Raw genomic sequence first — 20,479 nt, forward strand, 5'->3', positions numbered from 1 at the left:
AAATAATACACTATTTCCTTTAAATCTACAGTTGCAATAATAAAATAACAAGAATTTTTTGTGAAAAACTACCAATTAAAAACAACTTTTTGTGAGAAACTAACTATTATAAAATACGTTGTAAGAAACTAACTATTTAAATGAAAATATTGTAAAAGACTACCATAGGCCGGAAACTCGCCGTTAACTTTTTATTCCGGCGTTGACCAGACCACGTGGCCTTAAGTAACCCCCTTGCCACCCCATTTCCCCCCCCCCACATAAGCTTTTCCGGCCACTCCCCTCCTTGCCCCCACTTCCATTTCCGACAACCCTTTCCCTGCCAACCTCCCTTCACTGCTCATCCCTTCCCCGAACGCCTCAAAACCCCTCCCCTTTCCCTCGCTTCTTGAATTTCAGCCACCCCTCAAACAAATTTACGATTTCCGGCCAAATTTCATCCCACCCACAAATCTCACCCTTGAAATCCCGCCCACCCTCCCTTGACACCCAAGAAACCTCGACCCCCTCGAAAACCAGAACCTTTTTCGATTTCAAGATATTGGGTTTTGGGGTTTTTTGGATTCCGGGTTTTAGGGACATTGAAGTGGGTTTCAGGGGTGGTTATGGGGAAGAAGGGATGGAAAGGGGAAAGGAGGGTTGCAAGGGGTAAGGACGGCTAGGAAAAAGGAGGGCTACAGGGGGTGGGGATTGTCGGAAATTGAAAAAGGAGGTGGAGGGGCAACAAGTACGGCAACCGATAGGGGTGAGGGTAGCCGGAAACTAGAAAAGGGAGGGGAAGCAACGACAAGGGTCGGTGTGGTCGAAAACTGGAAAAGGTAGGAGGAAAGGGCAGTAGAGAGTTAGTAAAGGCCGCCACGTGGTATGGTCAACGCCGAAGTAAAAAGTCGACGGCGAGTTTCTGGCCTATGGTAGTCTTTTACAACATTTTGCATTTAAATAGATAGTTTCTTACAACATATTTTATAATAGGTAGTTTCTTACAAAAAGTTTTTAATAAATAATTTTTCACAAAAAATCCAAATAACAATTGCTAATCGAACAATTTACAGAGCATCACCTATAATTATGTGTCATGATAAGTATCAAAACTAATCTAAAATAAAGGGAATTGTAAAGTTATTTTGTGATAAGTGCAATTTAGTTATGTACAGTGTTATGCATAAATAACCTAAAACAAATATCATCTAATTTTTCAAACAAAATATCAGAGAAGATCCCATAAGGAAGAAAACAACGTATCATGGAAATGGATTGACCTACTTCCTTCCTTTTGAATATACAGGTATAGCATTGCCTCAATGCACATAATTTGTTCCTACAGCATATCATCAAAAGAATAAATTACAGATATTCAATTCATCAAGTTCACTGAGTAAAGTTTTGACGGATTCATTGTATAAAAGAAAAGGACATCAAGTAGTTGTGGGTGCTCGATCACCATGGTGCTACAACCATTCCGACCGAGGTTGGGGATAGCTTCTAATCTCTCCTGGTTTCAAGGAACTACTACCTCCTGCAGGACAACAGCGTAATACCTTCGATTGATGATACCACAAAATTTAACTGGTATTGTCCTAAGATGCCAAAAGCTACTCTGAATTCATTCTTTGATTTCAAGTTAGGTACCTACAACTAATATCAATCACCCAGAAGCTCTTTGTATTCTTCCAGCAACTTCGGAATATCATCCATGCGCAACTGGAAAAAAAAAATAAAAAAAATTGAAGATAACTATTACTAGAAAATCATCATAAAAAATTTAATCGCACTTGACAAAGTACTTCTGAATCAACTTCATATAACAGAATCATTTTAGTTTTATAAGGATAATCCAAGAAGCTTACGTAATTTATTGTTGAATGAACTCATTACTGCTTCTAAATTTTGAGTATTATATCAAGAAAAACAAGTTAAGGCGGAAAGAATATTTAGAGAATGGTCTTAAGAGTTTATAACAAACAAACATTAACCCAAAAATAATTGTTAAGAATAAACAAGCTTGATGACAATAGGCAATCTTATAAACAATATTTGCAGACTAGCAATGAGTAGAAACAATTTCAAAATGTAAAAAAAAAAATAAAAAAAAAAATATATTTCAACATGTGTGAAAAGGGCAAGATACAAGATCTGGTCTCTCATGAGGATATTAAGGATGATTTTAGTCGCAAATCTTTACATCTCCCAATTTAACTTTGTATTATTCAAGAGTAAATTGGTGTTTGTTTTTTTTTTTTTTTTTTTGTATATATATTGGAAACAGAGATTAAAAAAATTTGGTTAATTGGAAACATCAAGAAATAAAAGCTTCAGTTTTAGATGACGCAAGGGTTTCCTTGACTGAGGGACAAAACAATGGTTCAGGACAAGGAAAGAGGGTATGCATTAGAGCTGGTGATTGTGTAGCAGTCAAGTAGTAATGGTGATGGTGGTAAAGGTGCGAGAAGGTTGTGCTTAGAAGGCTGCAGGAACTTAGTGGTTAAGGAAGAAGGAAGGCATTAAGTTGGTGGCAGGAAGTAGAGAAGGGAAGCTAGGGTAATTTATCCACTGCAGCGGGTCTTCTTTTTTTTTTTTTTTTTTTTTGTACATTAATCACTGAAAGGATCTTTTCCCTTCCTTTTAAGATTTCTTCCCTAATCCCTACCCATCAAACAAACGGACCCTTGCTAGTAGAGAGTGAAATTTCAAAAAAATTTATAACAAATACTACCTCCGTTTTTTATTATTTGCAACAATTACTAAAATTGGGTGTTTCGTATTATTTGCAACAAAGCTATTTCTTTCCTAATATAGTAACTTTTTTATGGTAAAATGACCAAAATACCCTCACTTAAAAATTATTAACACACAATACTACTCATAACTACAAATTATTATAACCGTAATCTAACTTAATTCTCTAAGCTTTTTCCCCCAAAAAAATCAAATCAATCTCTCATTTCATCTCCCCACCATCTCTCATTTCATCATCAAATTCTTCATGTTCTTCGATCTTCATCTTCTTCCTATCATCATCATCATCATCATCATCATCTCTCATCTTCTTCCTTCATCTCTCATCCTTCATCTTCTTCCTTCTTCATCTTTCATCTCTCATCTTGTGAATTTCAGTGGATTTTGGTGGTTCATCTCGTGACTTTCGGTGATTTGTGCGGTTCGTGGGTGATGGTTCGTGGGTTCGTGGGTGGTGGTTCGTGGGTGGTGTTTTGGGTAAATCTCCCTTTGTTCATCATCAAATTCTTCATCTTCTTCCAGATCTAGGGTTTCGTGGGTTTGGGTTCGTCTGGTTCATGGGTTTGAGTTTGTGGAATTGGGTTCGTTTGGTTCGTGGGGTGGTTTAAGGGGTTTCAGATCTAATTCGTGGAGATGGGTCTTCGTGGTGGGTGGGTTTGGTTTTGTGGGGGTGGCGTGGGTGGTTTCGTGGTGGTTATGGGTGGTGTGGTTCTGGGTTTCGTGGTTATGGGTTTTCTTCTGGGGGTGGTGGTTTTCGGTGGTTATGTGTTTCGTGGTGGTTTTCGGTGGTGTGTTTTGTGTATTATGGTGGTTCTGGTGGTTGTCGGTGGTGGTTCTGGTGGTTGTCGGTGGTGGTTATAGGTTTTGGTGGTGATATGCTTTTGTTTAAATGTTTGTTTGTTTTTTTTTTTTTTAAAGTTGGATTAATACTTAACCAATTGCCCTTATTTTTTAATAATCATGCCTTAAAAGTTTTGCCTAGGCATGCGTAAAAAGTACGTTTGTTGCAAATAACAAAAAACGGACGTAGTATTAGAAAAATGATACATCCTTACACAGAAACAGATTCGACATAGATGATTAATAAGTATTCCAAACTAAAATAGACCACATGATTTTTTTTTCATTTTTTTTTGACTTCGTAACAATATGGAGCTATAATCACATTCTGGAAAAAAGATTTTTACATACTGTCATTTTCATACCTGAGAAGCATCTTTGATATGATAGAACCGGTAAGCAACAGAACATCCAGTGGAGACCAACCCCAGTGATGCTGGATCATATTCAGAGCTTATATTGTCTCTGCAACGGCCAAAAAACAATACATGCAAATAAGGTTAAAAAAAAGGCTTAAATGCAATGCAATAAGAAAATAGAATATACCAACTTAACTTAATCCCTTTTCCTAGAACAACCTATCTTTTACTGCGATTTAGTCTATCCTTTCAACCTTCCTTTCCCCTCAGGCTTCCGGGCTGCACCGACCAGGCGACCACCCTCACCAACCCCCTTTTATTTATCACCCATGCATCCTCTCTCTCTCCTCCACCACTCTGCTTTATTCCTCCTCTCCCAATCCCTCCAAAACATCACTTCTTTCACAGTTCCACCTTTCGCCACCAATCTTTGTTGTTCTAACAAGCTAAAAGCATATGAAAGGATAAATTTGTAATCAACATCCTTCAAAAAGCACCATAAGCAAGTTACCTTTTATATTTTTTCTATTAATTTAGAGCCTTATATAACACCTTTTTTGATAAATATATATATAGGGGAGGGATCCGGTGAGAATAGGTCCATATGTGAGAATTCATACTTATATAAGAATTGATCTATAATATAGAACATATGAGTAAAAATGTAAAACATCCGAGTAAAAATTTAGAACATGTAACTCCAATTTAAATTTAGAACATATGATTAATAATTTAGAACATCTGTGTGAGTAATAATTTAGAACATCTAATTTAAGAATTAGAACATGTGAGTAATTAAAAAAAATCGATTTTATGAAATTTAAAACATATGAGTAAAATTTAGAACATCTGATTTATCAATTTAGAACATGTGAATAAAAAATTTAGAACACCTGGTATAAAATATAGATGTGAGTAAAAATTTAGAACATAGTAAGAATTGGAACATATACTTTCAAATATAGAACATATAAATAAAAATCTTAGAACACACGTTTTAAAATTTAGAACATATAAGTTAAAATTTTGAAATAAGTCATTTAAAATTTATAACATCGAACTTAACTAATTTATGGTTTCGAACATGTGAGTACTAATTTAGAACATCTGATTTAATTTGTAACACCTGGGGAAAAGTTTAGAACATCAAATTTAAAATTTAGAACATACGAGTAAAAATTTAGAAAAAAGTGTTCTCACGTATGAAAGAGTTCTCACATAAAGGAGGAATTCTCACGAGAGTCTTATATATATATATATATATATATATATATATATATATATATATATATATATATATATATATATATATATATATAAATTACTCATTCACAAAATGGGGGCCGAGGGCATAAAAATTCCTACCCGTCTACGAAAATTATTTGCATCTAGGATTTAATAGCAAAAAGCGTCAAATACTGCATTTATAGCACACTTAATTGTAAGAAAATTCACATACCTCTATGTGCAACCAGGTGTATATAAAAGGTTTTGATATAGATTATAAAGTAAAAAGATCAAATGTAATCAAAATATTCTGTTTTCTGAAAAATAGGTTTGTCATCAATCTAACTATTACATCAACAAAAATGCCAGATTATAATCAATGTTTATAAAAATCAATCAATCAAAGCATTAATCCCATAAGTGGGGTCGGCTAATCAATCAATATCTATAAATAAAATTGAAAAATATGCACGGTTTATTTTAGGAAGTGAGAACTATGAAATTATATGCAATTTTATATAAATCAAATAATGTTAAAAGTGTTAAAGTAGATAGAGCAAATGAGATGTAGGATTTTAGGAGATACTTTCGATCCACTAACCATCGACAATTTGTTGCTTTTGTTTATCCCACTTTTCCTAGTTTATATATATCTCTCCTAACCTTGTATCAAAAATTTCAGACACCGAACACATAAAGGAAAGAAACTTTAACCAAATTACAATCAACTGTGTTGTGACATATTTAGCTAAATTTTTCCTGAAGTATAATATCTAAGAAACTATATTATCATAATTCAGCAAACCAAAAAAAATAAAATAAAAAAAATAGTGGCCTTACAGACGATGATGATTAATCAAGCGTTGATAGTCACGAAGCAAGGGCCCAAGCTGTCTTAACTCAATGAAGTTAGGCTCAGCGTTCCTCCAGTAATCACGAAGCAACCGAACTGCCTATTTGCGCCATTTTTTTTTTTTTAAATAAAAAGGTAAAACCAACAGAAATTGAGTTAACTACATAGACTAAGCAACAATGTCAGCTTTTCAAATTTATATTTTTTTTCTCATAGCCAAATGTAGCAAATTTACCTGATTGAGTGAAATTGCATCATTACTAGACATGCTTCCTTCCGTGAACTTTAAGGCTAACTCATGTAGTTCCTTGTCATTTGATTCATCCATAATCTGATGTTCAGATCTAGAAAATGAAGAAAAAGATTTGAATCTTTTTTGTAGTTCTGAGATTGCAGACTCTTGATGTAGGTTTTCCTACAAATTCAAATTCGGAGGAGCCTACTCAGTTTATAGCAAGGGAATATAGACATCAACACAATCAAGTAGGATCACAATATACTGGTACAATTGACTGGAGATCATAATTCACAGGGAAGTGTTATAGGTAAAACTGAATGCTACGCCTTTTCTCACTACAGCAAGCAGACCTCCAACTTAGAGCTACAAAACTGAAATTTCGATAAACGTGTTTTTATCAGAATGACGATTTCATATTTTTTAGGATCATCAACAGAGTGCTTCTATTTAATTACTCGTAGCAATATAATCCAAGAAGAACTCAAGAAAGGGACAAATTATGTAATTAAAATTCCTGTTAGGAGGAGAGACTAGACGGTAAGAGATTCATTATAAAATATTGAGTTCCAAAGAGTGAGGTGGAGATGATAAATCATGAAATAAGGGTTGACATTGATGAAACAAAGTAAAAGTTAGTAGAACTTAGAGAAATAGATGAAACCTGAAAGTGACTAGGAAATTAATAACAATACAATTAAAACACAATCAAATCGATATTGTGCTCTTTTTCATAGATTATAGTGTTTACGTTCTAGTATAAGAGGTCCCCTAGATACTTATTTCACCTAAAGCCCTGAAAAGGTCAAAAATGAAATGTCAACAAAGATTTGCAAATTCAATCGACAATTAGATAAACTATCACAAAAGATACCATTCTATCAAATTTCCGCATAAATCCACAGGAAGTTTATACTCAAATACACATCATATCATTCAAACTTGTTATGCGAAAATAGCAATTGAAACAGGAAAATTATACAAAGGTACCTATCAAACAAACATTTAGTTTCGTGAAATAATGAAACCTAGTACATATGTTGTCTTCACTGATCACAACCAGCCATTCACTAGCTAATATGATAAGAACATCAAGCATGTTGTCTACTGAGGAGAATTTACGAGATCAAAACCTACCAGCTCCTTGATCTTAGGTCAGGTAATATACTGTTTCAGCTCACTATACCAAACCATATTCAAGGTGTGATACATCTATATATGTAATACACCAAAGTTGGTATGACCTATAAAAATGTATACCATTAAGGTTGTATCTTTGCTTTATACTCTTGCTGAGTGAAGTGCTTACAGATTGTATGATTTGGGTAAGTAAAAAGATCTCTTGATATTAGAAAAAAATTTGAAGGTGAGTAGTGCCATAATCCTTTCAACTTTCAAAAAACCACATATTCTATGCACATCCAAGCTGAAAATGCATTGATACAGCACTATAAAAGCAACACCCTCCATAATTTAAACAGAAACAATACTAATAAAGACCTTTGAATAGTACTGCTACCAGGTCAGAGGGGGACAAGATAATCCAAACTTTTCCAATGATGTCAATTAGTAACTCTTTGGTGACACACAAAAAAAAAAAAAAAAAAAAAAAAAAAAAAACAAATTGTATAAGAGGCCAATTGTACAGGCAGAAGACCGATTATTATACGCTATAATAATATTTAAAAACAAGCCCCAACTCATCAGTTTTAAAAGTCAGCATGTACTGAGAAGATTTGCATAATACCTTCAGTACATTGGGCAATGATGAATCTGACGCAGCTACTTTTTTGTCTTCATGAAGTGTTTTGGGCAAAGATGGGGTTGACCTCTTTGAAATGGGATCATCTAGGCAGCAAACAAAATAAGCCATTTAATTAGCAAGTTTTTAAAATTATGGACTCAAAACACTATTCAGAACTAATTTCAATATAAAAAAATTCAAAATGTTCGGACGCTCATTATGTGTGATAGTGTACCTTAACAAAAAAGAAGTAAAGCACAACCTTGCCTCTTCACACGGCAACAGTGCCAACAAGAGGATTACAGACATATTGGTGCCTTTAGGGCACTAGATTTCAAAAGATGAACGGCAAGATTCAGGGTATTCAAACATTAAATGGATCTCTAAATGAAGATTACAAACAATGCTGCACACAGATCTACAATTTCATTACATAGACAGTACCATACAAGAAAATGAAGCACATTGTATATCCAGGTCATTCACCAAAATGGCTATTAGGTTAAATGTTATGAAGTGGCAATACAGGAGAGGAACTATCATCCACACCTACAGGGAAATTTTGGGACTTCAGCTAGGCCGTTACATGAATGATCAAACTTAAGTATTGACATGCAGGAGTTTCCTTCTATAAAGAAGAGGAACTCATATATAAACTGAATATTTTAATTAAATGTAAGAGAAATCATATACTCTGGACATCGCTGCAAATTTTGAGGAGTGAACAAAAATTATTCTAAATAGATAAAGACCTAAAATTGAGACACTAGTTAGAAAATAGAATACCTTCAGGAACCAGCCACCAAATATCACCAAAAGTAGATTTCCCATCAAAGCCACCAAATAACAAATAGCGTGAACCAATTAACGTCATGGAATGATATGCTCGTGCTGGTGGGCACTCATTGCTAGTAGGCAATTGTTTCCACTGAACAGACACTAACCAAGCATAAATAAACAAAATCGAGTTGACGTCAGAGGAAACATAAAATCAAGTAGCATAGATGCATCATACATCAGCTTGTACGGAGTATTATTTAAAAATGCATCTACATAAGTAGAAAGTAATGAAAACAAACAGATTAATACATAAAATATAATACACAAAACCAAGACAATTAGATGACGCAAAACATACAATCATAGAAAAAGACCACAAATAGGGAACTAGTAACAAGACTTACAAGTTGGAAATAAAACACACATATAGTAAATGATTTTTTACTACAATTAAACAGAATTCTAAGCATGATACATGAAGCATGTCTCCACAAATCAATTAATTCATGTAAATCATAACTAATGAAGTTAGCTCAATAGGACATCTATAACAGATGTATCCTACCTAGCACTTGTCACCAAAGCTTAGCATTGATAAAGGCATGCTGCAAGGTCTACACACCAGCAGGGTACTCATTAGTAGAATGAGGGGTTGTAAGCAATGTATAAAAAGGCTCAAGTTGCACTAAGATAGGGATCATTATATCCCTTTTTATGCCTCGGTTAGCAGAATAGAGTGAGGCACACTTGATAAGTGTTAAAATTTAGTGCACACTTCATGAGCCTATCAGTGCACCTTAGAGCAGTTGTGTGATCAGGGGCACATCATTGATTTTGGCACTTCTAGATAGAAAAAAAATTAAAATAAAATAAAAAAAAAGACCCTTACCGCTAAGTGTTTATATACTGATAGTGAGGTATTCACATCCTTAGCCCAGTAATTGTGAAGGAAAAAAATTGCTTTAGACCTTGGATTGGATTAAAAAAAAGATATGGCTAGCTAAAACAAATACCGTAATCATAGAAATAAAATAAATAGGGACGTTAGTAAGACTTATCATTATTTAACTATGATTAGAGCACTTATATTACTCATTTACCCCTTAATTTAGGGTTTTCTTGCTTCTTTATCCCCTTTCTTGTAGTTTTGGCCTATTTTCTTAATCTCCTACCTCTTCTTGGTCTTAGGTTATAATTACATGATTTTGAACGTTTTTATGCTAATTTCACCTCTAATCTTACTCTCATCTCTTCTTGTGATCCCACCACGCCTTTGACATCGATCACACCTCTTGATGTAATCATGAGCATTTTGTGTATTGTAGGCCACCAAAGGAGAGATTGAGATATCTTAGCCATCGTCTTGGTTACCCCACCATGTCTTCCACAAGGCAAGGAGTGAAAATGGTCCAAGAATCTTGATTTCATGATCCGGCACACAATGTCGGATAATCCCATCACCACACTTTTTGAATAAATATGGATCATTCCAAAAGTGTCTCCTAACTTCCTTACAAAATCTTATCTTGCGTTGAGATGCATGCCTAAAAAAAACTACCCCACTACTAAGATAGTTGGCAATATCCGTAAGGCATAGCCGCTTTTCTCTCATCTCCATATCAAAGAAGAAGGATGACCCAACGAATGAGGTAAGGCTTAGAATCCTTCTTACTCATTAGATAACGAATCGCAGCATGATCTATGAGCAAGTAAGATAGGATCTAATTTTTTGTATTGCAAACACAACTGCAAGTTTTCCTTTTTAGTGGTAGTATAATTCTGTTAAGCATCAAGAGTCCTACTACCATAGCAAATGGCATGCAACTTTCCCTCTTTCCATTGACCTAGAACGACACCAACTGTGAAATCACTAGAATCACACATTAGTTTAAATGACATGTCCCAATTGGGAGCTTGCACAATAGGTGTTAAGAAAAAAAGCTTCTTTTAATGTGTTAAAAGGCGTTTAGACAAATTCATCAAAATGAAATTCAACACCATTTTGAAGGAGTCTGGCAAGGGTTTTTCAAAAATTGAAAAATCTTTGATAAACCTTCAGTAAAAGCTAGCATGTCCAAAAAGCCACGTATTCTGGTGATGGAGGTAGGTGGGGGTAATTTGGCAATTACAAACACCTTAGCCGAATCAACTTCAATCCCATTTTTTGATACTTTATGGCCTATGACAATGCCTTCCTTGACAATAAAATGACACATATCCCAATCTGAGACATGACTCATCTCTTGAGCAGTAGCAAGACATGAATCAAAAGACGAGCCACTAACACTAAAGTCATCCATGAATACTTCTTCCTTTAGCATTTCGGAGAAGATTGATGTCATGCACCTGTGAATATTGATGAGACATTGCATAGACCAAAGGGCATACTTCAGTATGCAAATATCCCATATAGACATGTGAAAGTATTTCTCTAGGTCCCAAATGTTCTCTAAGAGCACAACATTTGCATTGAGGAAGTAGAATACTAGGTTAGGAACTCAAAATTTGATGCATGTTCCTTGCAAATAAGTCAACTAATAGCCAAAAATTCTTGCCATGCCATCTTGTTAGCAATGGCAACATGAGTGTTGTAAGTCTATTTAATACTACTTCTTTCGTTCTTTTTTACTTGACCTATTTTGACTTTTACGCTATTCACATTCTTCTGTCATTTATATATAAGGAAAAACATATTGATGTGATACCTTATTAGAATCATCTCAATAAACAATCTACCTCCGTTACAGGTTATGTGCAACATTTTCCAAAAAGGGATGCTACAAATTATCTGCAACAAACAAAAACTTTCCTCTTTTAGTAAATTTTTTGTTTGAAGTTACTAACTTACTTAACTTTTATAAACACATCAAATCATATGTTATTAGCTAATTAACCAAATTAATTCATCACTTATTAAACTTCTAACTCACATTCTTTCTCCTTACTCCCAATTCACAACCACATCCACCACCAACAGTCTAACACCACCGTACCACCATTTCTCTCTCGTCCCTCTTAACCACCACCACTTTTCTCTCTCTTCTCTTTTCTATCTTCTCTAACAACCACCGCACCACCACCACTGTCCAAATTAGTCGCTGCCCCTCATCGTCCGAGTCGCCGGCACTTTCTCCTCCCCCTCGTTACTGTCGTCGCCGCTTCTCTTCACATGTTACAGATGTCACCATAAATTGAAGCCCTAGAAAATCGAATTTGAGATTAAGCTTGAAAACTCAGATCCAAAGTAAAAATGGTGGAAGATGGGACGATTCCGAAGGAAAGGAGCGGTGGTTGTTACGGAGTGGGTGTGGGTTTCGGATCTTGGTGGTCGTGATAGGGTGGTTATGGCAGGTTTCGTGTAGGTAAGAGGTGGGTTTTTCAATCTTGGTGGTAGCTGGGTAGGTTGGTATAGTGATTTCGGTGGTTAGTATGGTGGTTTCGGTGGGTTGGTTTGGTGGTTTCGGTGGGTTGGTTTGGTGGTTTCGGTGGTTGATATGGTGATTCGGTAGGTTGGTATGGTGGTTTCGCTGGTTAGTATGGTAATTTCGGTGTTTTCGGTGGTTACTATGGTGATTTCGGCGAGTTAGTATGGTGACTTCGGCGGTCGGTATGGTGATTTTGGTGGTTGGTATGGTGGTTTTTGTGGTGGTTGTTGCTGGTGGTTGTTGTGGGTGTTGTACCGTATGTGGTGATGGTGGTGGTGCAGTGGGTGGTAGTGATGGTGGGGGTGGAGCTTCTTAATTAATTAATTATTCCATAATCACATGCCCATGCTTTTGCTGATTAGCTTTTCCATTTTTTTTTCTTGGGAAGTGTGCAACTTCCTTTGTTGCACTTAACATGTAACAGAGGTAGTATTACATTATTTTTTTCGTTTTTGAGAATTAAAGGACAAAGGAAGTATTTATTTGTTTTAGAACACCTCTTGGTTCTTTAAGGGAGTTCAATTGACACAACATGCATCAGATCATTTACCATTAGAAGTTCCTTTCCTACCCATGCTGGTAGTTTTTGATAGAAAAATTATAGGATCTTTTGAAATTGGTCTAGAATTTAGTCTCTTTATTGAATAAAGGATTGATTTCGAGGAAATATAAGTTTATATCCTATATTAACAATTTTTGATAATATAAGGGCATAGTAGTCTTTCTACGCTATTTAGCAGGGGAAGTGAAGTAAATCCACTACCAACAACAGTATTACAAACTAGATATATACTACGACAGTACTACTGCATTGTTAACTCCGTCAAATTGAAATCTCCATTTTCACTTCCTTCATCACTCAAAATTGAAACCACTAATGGAGAAATAGTTAGCTGCAATGTACAAATCGAAGATGACGACAAATTCCTACTTTGGGGTTAACCATGCTCCTTATTTCACCTTTTATACTCAGGGTTTTCGTTTATTTCGGCGGCTTAGCAGTGGACGTGGTTTAGCATCTTCAACGATGGACGAAAGCTTGGGCATCAATGGTGGACGATACCTTGGGCATCAATGGTGGACGATACCTTGGGCATCTTTAATCAAGGACAAAAGCTTGAGCATTTCACTCGGCATAACGGCGTGACTTGTCAGTAATAATATTTTAGCATTAATTTTTTGGGCCAACTCATCCACGTCAGATATGGGGGTGATATTAACACTCCTATGCTTATAAAGGATATAAACTGGGACAAGCTCATTGATTTCTTAGCATCACGTTGTATACGTGCTTCCAGGCCTTTCCTTGGGTGATAAAAGATGTCTATCTAAACTTGTTTATTATATTAGCCATCCTAGTCTTCCCTCACTACAACATTTTCCCTGTTGATCACTAAGAAATCATTTATTAAGAAACACACAAAGATTTAATGCCTTCTGAAAGCAGAATTACACGCTTTAGTAATAAATAAAAACCACTGCATTTATAAATGCTCAAATGCACATTGTCATCATGCTAAGAGAAAAGATCATCATCATTTTAATGCGTTAACACGCATCCTGTAGACATTTTGTACACTCAACTGAACTTTAAGGTCTTTAACATAATAGCATGAGGAGAAACCAAATGATCTAATCACATATAGATAAAACATCATAAGTGAAAAGAGAGTATAAGCTTTAGTTATCGAGTCAAATACTAATGAATGCCCAATCCTTTTTCTTTTTTTTTTTTCTATATCAAACACTAATTGATGCCATTCGGTCATTCCTACTTGGACATTAAACATTTTTTTTTACTAAGATTGTACAATTACCAGTATGCAAAGCACTCACCTCTATTTAGGATGATGCAGTCATTGTAGTAAATATCATAACGACTAAGCCAGCCACCCGTCCCGTGCCCTCCAAATAATAATAGCTGATACAACACAAACAAACAAATCATACCAGTCAGCTTCATAGTTTAAGCAAATGAAGAGTAACATAATAAAAATAATTAAATTGCAAACCCTTTAACAACCTTGTCAAAGAAATACACAAGAAACTATTTCAAGGGGCACGTCATCAAATAAAAAAGTATGCAAGAATTCCATGAGAATAATGATACTTCCTTTGCTTTTTTTTCTTTCTTACAACACTTCTCATTTAACGCTTGTCGATGCATCATATTTATCACTAGTATCTTTAATTACCAATATATATTAATTAGAATAATTTTGATATTATGAATGTATAAAATCGAGACTAATCTAACAAGATCCCACATGACTATATTTTTCCTTTACTATTAATCATCACAGTTTTAAAGATGCTAAGATAATTGTCATTGGCAAAACCAATTTCAAACACAAAGCCAATACTAAAAGTCAAGTAGGATGCCATCTGAGATTTACAAAATTCTCATATAATTGTAGCATATATACAATTAGTGATGTAATAATTTGTCCATTACTCTTGGAGCACAGCAAAGTATTCTTGATTTCTTTTTTTTTTTTTTTTTTTTTTTTTTTTTTTTTTTTTTTTTTTTCTCCCCTTCTATAAAAGAGGCAAATGAGTATAATAAGCATTTGCAAAGCTGCCTGAATAATCACTTTGGTTTTTAGACAAGTGCAAGGCATAATAAAAATTTGAAATTAGCATCAAAGTAATCACAAGGACACATTGTTTATTGGAAGGTATGTGGTGTTTTTGTTGAGATTAAGAAGCATATACAGAAAAGGTGCATGATTCTATTTTATCCCTAAATCAGAACACATAGAGTGCAGCTGATCCTAAGGATGAAGTTTTAAGCATTTTATAAGCAATAGCAGTTTTATTTTGATATCTCCGTCATTTAAGCCAAGAGACAAGGCAATATTACGGAATTGAAAGCTTAAGGAGTCAACTAAGTAGACACTCCGCCCATGTCTCACATCATTGTAATAAGACCTTTTAAAAAGTTTGAGATACCTCTTGTAATTAGTGTTTGGACAATTATACCCTCTAAAATGTTTATTTACTTATGTACTCTCATTAATGTTAAATTGTTAATTGCCTCTTTTTTTTAGCTCTTAAGAATAGTGTGCGGAGCTTTATACCCCTAAATATATTTGTTTACATATTTTCCCTTATTAATGCTACCAACAACTAAAGTTGTGGCATAAGGCCAGAGTGAAAAAGCTCCCCGGACCTGGCAGGCTATGGCGCGCGCATTAGCTGCTAGTTTAATTAAAAGGTTCCAAAAATTAATTTGATCTGAGTGCTTCCTGTGTCATTGGCATTTTTGTAATTTCCAACTTAAAAAAATGATTTCAAGTTATATTTAAATCAATTTCATTTATTTTTAAATCAATTAGAATTACTTTTACTACTTCTTCAACTTTAAACTCAAATGAAAAAAAAAAAACTTGTTTTTCCTCTACTTCCACCACAAAGGTAATCAAACCAAAGTACAAATAATAAAGACTGCAAATGTGTGTTTGAATAAGTTAAAATATATTCCGATACAATATAGTGACCAATGTCATGCAAGGTCAAAATTACTACATAAAAAATATAACTTTGGACAGAAAAATACTTTGCATAATTCTCAGAATTTAAAATAATTTATGAGTAAGAAGAAAACAAAAAACAAACTTGTGGAAAAACTATGTAGGTGTTGGTAATATCAATGCTTTTCTTATATAAAGATTCCTGCTACATGTATTGATGTCTATCGTGTGATTTAAATATACACAATATGCAAAAGTGACACTAAATGTTGATTCCCAGGTGAAATACTCAAATTACATATAATAAAATAAAGGTATATAAGAATTTGACTCAATTATACAAAAATAACAAGTAGTTAAGTACACACATTGAGAAGCATTAAGCCTAAAATGAAACGACAAGAAGAGTTTAACCCCATGGTTTTATAGACATTCTCGTTACCTAACAACCTTATAGCCAACAGTCCTAATAAGAATATTGTTAAAATCATGATGATCAAGTTAAAGATTGGATATAGGTAACTGATCCAAGCTCAAAGCACGAAAAGGACAGGATGATCCCTAGCCTGACTCTTGATTATGACCCCCAAGTCTCCAATAGCCGTGACTCCAATGGCCATTAGGATTAAAGTAACAATGCATTGTTGGGAAAGAGGGACAAAAAACACAGCTGTACTTTTGGGTTTAGAATTTAATCTAATAACTGGGATTCATCAGCAAGCTAAGGCACTCCAGAGTAGATCTCACAGTTCATTTCGCCTTCTCTCAGAGTCACCATGAGAATGTTCCCATGAAAACCCACCCCCAAGTATAACATAGATACATGATAAATGATAATGCTATATGATAACATATCCAATATAACATCCCCGATACTAAATCTTTGCCCCTCTTCATATCCCATCTTCCTCATCAAGAACTTGGGATTGACAAAATAGCAAGAAAGCCTATAATTAGTTGCTTCCTCAAAAAAAATAAAAAATAAAAATAAAATTTCAGAAGAAGGTGAAACCAAAAGGTCAAAAACAGTTTAGAAAGTTCACAAGAAGACATGGCATGAGATATAGATTTGAAACCCAGGAGAATTGACAGGCACAATCTTTAGAAGTACCAAGAACACCTCTATGAATGTATAATAGTTAATTGTAGCCTTGTAGGTACTACATGCATACTGCCATTCTCCAAATAAACGCTCATTAAGTTACAAAAGGACAACATTATCCTCCTTTAATGTATGTTGCCCTCTTATGTGTGTTATAAAATTTAAGCTATGAAAGCATCATCTTCAGGACAATATTATCCTCCTTTAATGTATGTTACCCTCTTATGTGTGTTACAAAATTTAAGCTATGAAAGCATCATCTTCAGGATACTAAAAATGCGCAAACCAGCTGAACAACATACGAATGTAACTACTGGAGATAATGCCACAATGCTGGTGAAGCAATGCATTCTTTTCCGAATCTTGAAAGTATGAGCTTGGACTAGTGCCTCAGCTTCTTCCAAAATCTTCAAAAGAATACCAATTCCAAAAGCCAGTATATATAATTAACTGATAGCCTTTTATAAGAACCTGTAGTATTAAATTTTCACTAATTCTTAAATTGTATTTTTAATTAGCATTTTTCTAGACTGTTACCTAAACACTAGTGGATAAATCTCTTGTTATTTTTCCTGCTTTTTTTTTTTTTTTTTTACTTTCACAATCTCCAAATCACACCTTTTTAATGTAAATAATGTTGGTAATTTGAAAATACACATTGAAATGAATTAAACAAGATCACATATGACTATTTTTTCTGATATGTAAATGACATTAAAATACATGGTCAGAATTCTGACCTTATGATTCAAAGAGGTAGAAGGTAGAACCAGAAAATATAAATAAATTTAAAAAATAAATAAATGAATAGAGTGCATGTAGGGAATCGATTTCTTAATTACTGTACAATAATCATCTTAATATGTTGATCACCATCCATCCATCAAATTGGATTATTGTAAGATTTTAGGGGGCATATAACATGAAGTAGGGGAAGGGTGAAAAGCAATACTTGATAGAGCAAGAGTAGATAGTGATGGTTGGCAAAAGGGATAAATTATTAGCAAAGGGTGGTAAATAATTAGTGGATGGGGTAAATAGTTAGCAAAACGGGAAAGGGAAGTAAATTAAAACAATAGTAATTATGGTAAAGTAACAAAACGTCTTTGTGATAAGATAATATATGTGAATGTAATTATGTAGAAGAATGCAACAACAAAGAAATAAAAATATTAAATTAAACCCTTCAGAATTTGAAGCAAGATTAAATCCAAAAGACTCATCCAACTCAGAACTTACGTAGTGCCCTCTGGATGTGACAGAATGACCACATCGGGAGGAAGGTGCCTGACCAGGGAGCTTCAGTTGGGTCCAACCAGGTGTTTCGTTTTCTTCCTTGCACAACAAAGAAAGAAAGCAGGAATAATTTAGCGATGCAGTTATCTAAAGCACAAATGCATGAGAGCCAATAAGATGATTCATATCCAATCGGATTTCACTTAAAAAATAGAGCAGAAATATCAATCAAACAGAGGAATGAGCAACTCACCTTAATCTAGATGCATGAGCTAAATATATATACCAAGCTTAGCTTAGTGTATTGCAAAGGACTCAGGTTTGTTTACTTCACTAACCAAGTTCAATTCCCACCAAGGGCACAACTGCACAGGGGAGCTTCTCCTTCACCCCTACCTCTTTCCTTCTTTTACTACGCCTAAATCCCACCTGACTCACTTGACAGCCTGAGAGAGGCCTCAGCAGTAATTCCATAACACCCCTAAGGGATTACTACTACCTTATCTACCAAAATATGAATTTAAGACTTTAAGTATATGTAGCTATGCTAGAGATAAAACTAAATGTTACCTAATATTGCTTTTAGACTGGCACAAACAACAGAAAAACAAATGTCCAATTCTAGAAGGAATCACAGAAATCATTACTGAACACCGTTTATTCCTTTTAATTAATAACATTAAGGTAGGGGTTTGCTAATAGAATGCACAAGCCTCTATAAAGGTAGAGGGTGTGCTTAATTAGTTAATCATCCATCCCACAAACTGAAATATGATTATCTTCTATGGCATCTCATAAAATGCCCTTTTATGAGGTTACTTAGCAACAAAGTATGGATACGAGTCACATGACACTTGCAATTTGGGGAAGTAAAAGAATAATCAACAAGTTACCTTCTTCAATGATCCCCTTTAAAGCCCAAAAATCCCCCACAATACCGCTGCTTCCTGCAAAATGTTCATAAATAGGCATTTTAAAGTAACTCCAACAAAACGCAATTACAAAATAGAATCTTCAAAGAACAGAAGACAAATGTAGTATAAATATATTGAAGTAGCATAATATTTTGACTTTTGTCCTAAGATTTTCTTTATTGATTCATTTATTATGTTCCAACAAGCATCATTGATAGGGATTCTCATAGAAGTATTGGGACCTTAACGAAACTGAGGTAGATATAGTGATGAGAATTGTCAAGGGAACGGCTGCATTAGACAAAATTGAAACCATAATACTTAAAAGACTTCTTGAATTACTGCAAATTTACTTATTTATTTGTTCATTTTGAGAAAAAATATATATATAATATATATCAATTATGGTTCCAGGTACCTGGAAAGTTAGGTTTTCATTGTTTTATGTTTAGGGCATATATACTATTTTTATCCGTTATGGGTACCTAGAGTATTGGAACCTCTTTTGACCTGATACCTAATCGGTTTTGGTCCCAAATATTTGCGAAATGGAAACCGACTCTCATTTTGTCACCCCAAATTAAGATAACCAAATCCGGCTCTGGCTTTGGATCCGGAACCAGCAGTTCTGTAGTGGTTTCGGTTCCAATTCTACATACCCTGCTTTTCTTTTCTTCGCTCATATTTCTTTTTTTTTCTTTTTTTTTTATTGGTTTGCTCACCCAATTAGGTACTTTTTAAAGCATTGCAAACACCAACATTAAGGAAAAGAGAAGTTCACTTCAAATCACAATCCGGAAGTGACTCAATGTACAACCTAATCGTTAGTAAACGTGCAGCAACATAATTGCAAGCCTTCACTGAACCGCAATCCACTAGCATAAACCTCATAGCAAACTAAGAGAACTAAAAAGGCTCAATCTTCACAAACACACACACACACACAAAAAAAAAAAATTATATATATATATATATATATATATATATATATATATATATATATATATAATAAATAAAAAAAGAAAATGGAGTTTTTTTAGGGTAGGAGATTAGAAATAAAGCCAAGGGACAAAATTCTCACAGAAAAATACAGAATCTTTAAATAAATAAAAACTAAAATCATTGAGAAAAGATCTCCTAAGACCCTAACATCACAATTGATATTGAAATTTCATTGGTTGCCTGTTTTTATTATTTGTTTACAGAAGCTTCACAAGAACAAATATTAGTCTGCTCAACACGCCTGAGCAGACTTTTTTCCTTTCAAAAAAAATTCTGCTCAGGCGTGCAAATTATTTTTTTTTCCCACCTGATTCAAAGACAGGAAGTCCTGAGAAGAGAGTACATATCATAGGCAAATGAAGAGAATAATGGATGTTACCTCTTCCCCCGTAAACTAACAGTCGTTTCTCAACCATAGTTGCTGAATGACCACATCTAGCAGGAGGCACTGTTCCCGAGATTGACAGCTCTGTCCACTCAAGAGATACTGTTCATGTGACACAGCACAATAATGCCACCGTCAACAAAAATATTGACATATTAGCTCCAGCCA

At 34.5% G+C, this 20,479-nt stretch overlaps 1 protein-coding gene across 1 annotated transcript in view; it reads right to left on the reverse strand.

The window, feature by feature from the left end:
- Window positions 1-1,188: 1,188 nt before the first annotated feature.
- LOC110698365 (rab9 effector protein with kelch motifs-like) overlaps window positions 1,189-20,479 on the reverse strand; it is a 30,427-nt gene continuing 11,136 nt past the window's right edge. Inside the window, exons 7-16 of the mRNA XM_021875778.1 lie at window positions 20,306-20,413; window positions 18,904-18,957; window positions 18,014-18,105; window positions 14,036-14,120; window positions 8,781-8,933; window positions 7,998-8,098; window positions 6,251-6,430; window positions 6,003-6,115; window positions 3,942-4,041; window positions 1,189-1,701 (exon numbers count right to left, since the gene is read on the reverse strand). Of these exons, the coding sequence (XP_021731470.1) occupies window positions 1,642-1,701; window positions 3,942-4,041; window positions 6,003-6,115; window positions 6,251-6,430; window positions 7,998-8,098; window positions 8,781-8,933; window positions 14,036-14,120; window positions 18,014-18,105; window positions 18,904-18,957; window positions 20,306-20,413 (1,046 nt within the window). The 3' untranslated portion in view covers window positions 1,189-1,641. The remainder of the gene's footprint in view (window positions 1,702-3,941; window positions 4,042-6,002; window positions 6,116-6,250; window positions 6,431-7,997; window positions 8,099-8,780; window positions 8,934-14,035; window positions 14,121-18,013; window positions 18,106-18,903; window positions 18,958-20,305; window positions 20,414-20,479) is intronic.

This window comes from Chenopodium quinoa, unplaced genomic scaffold (genome assembly GCF_001683475.1).
Source record: "Chenopodium quinoa cultivar QQ74 unplaced genomic scaffold, ASM168347v1, whole genome shotgun sequence".
NCBI classification, from domain to species: Eukaryota; Viridiplantae; Streptophyta; class Magnoliopsida; order Caryophyllales; family Amaranthaceae; genus Chenopodium; species Chenopodium quinoa.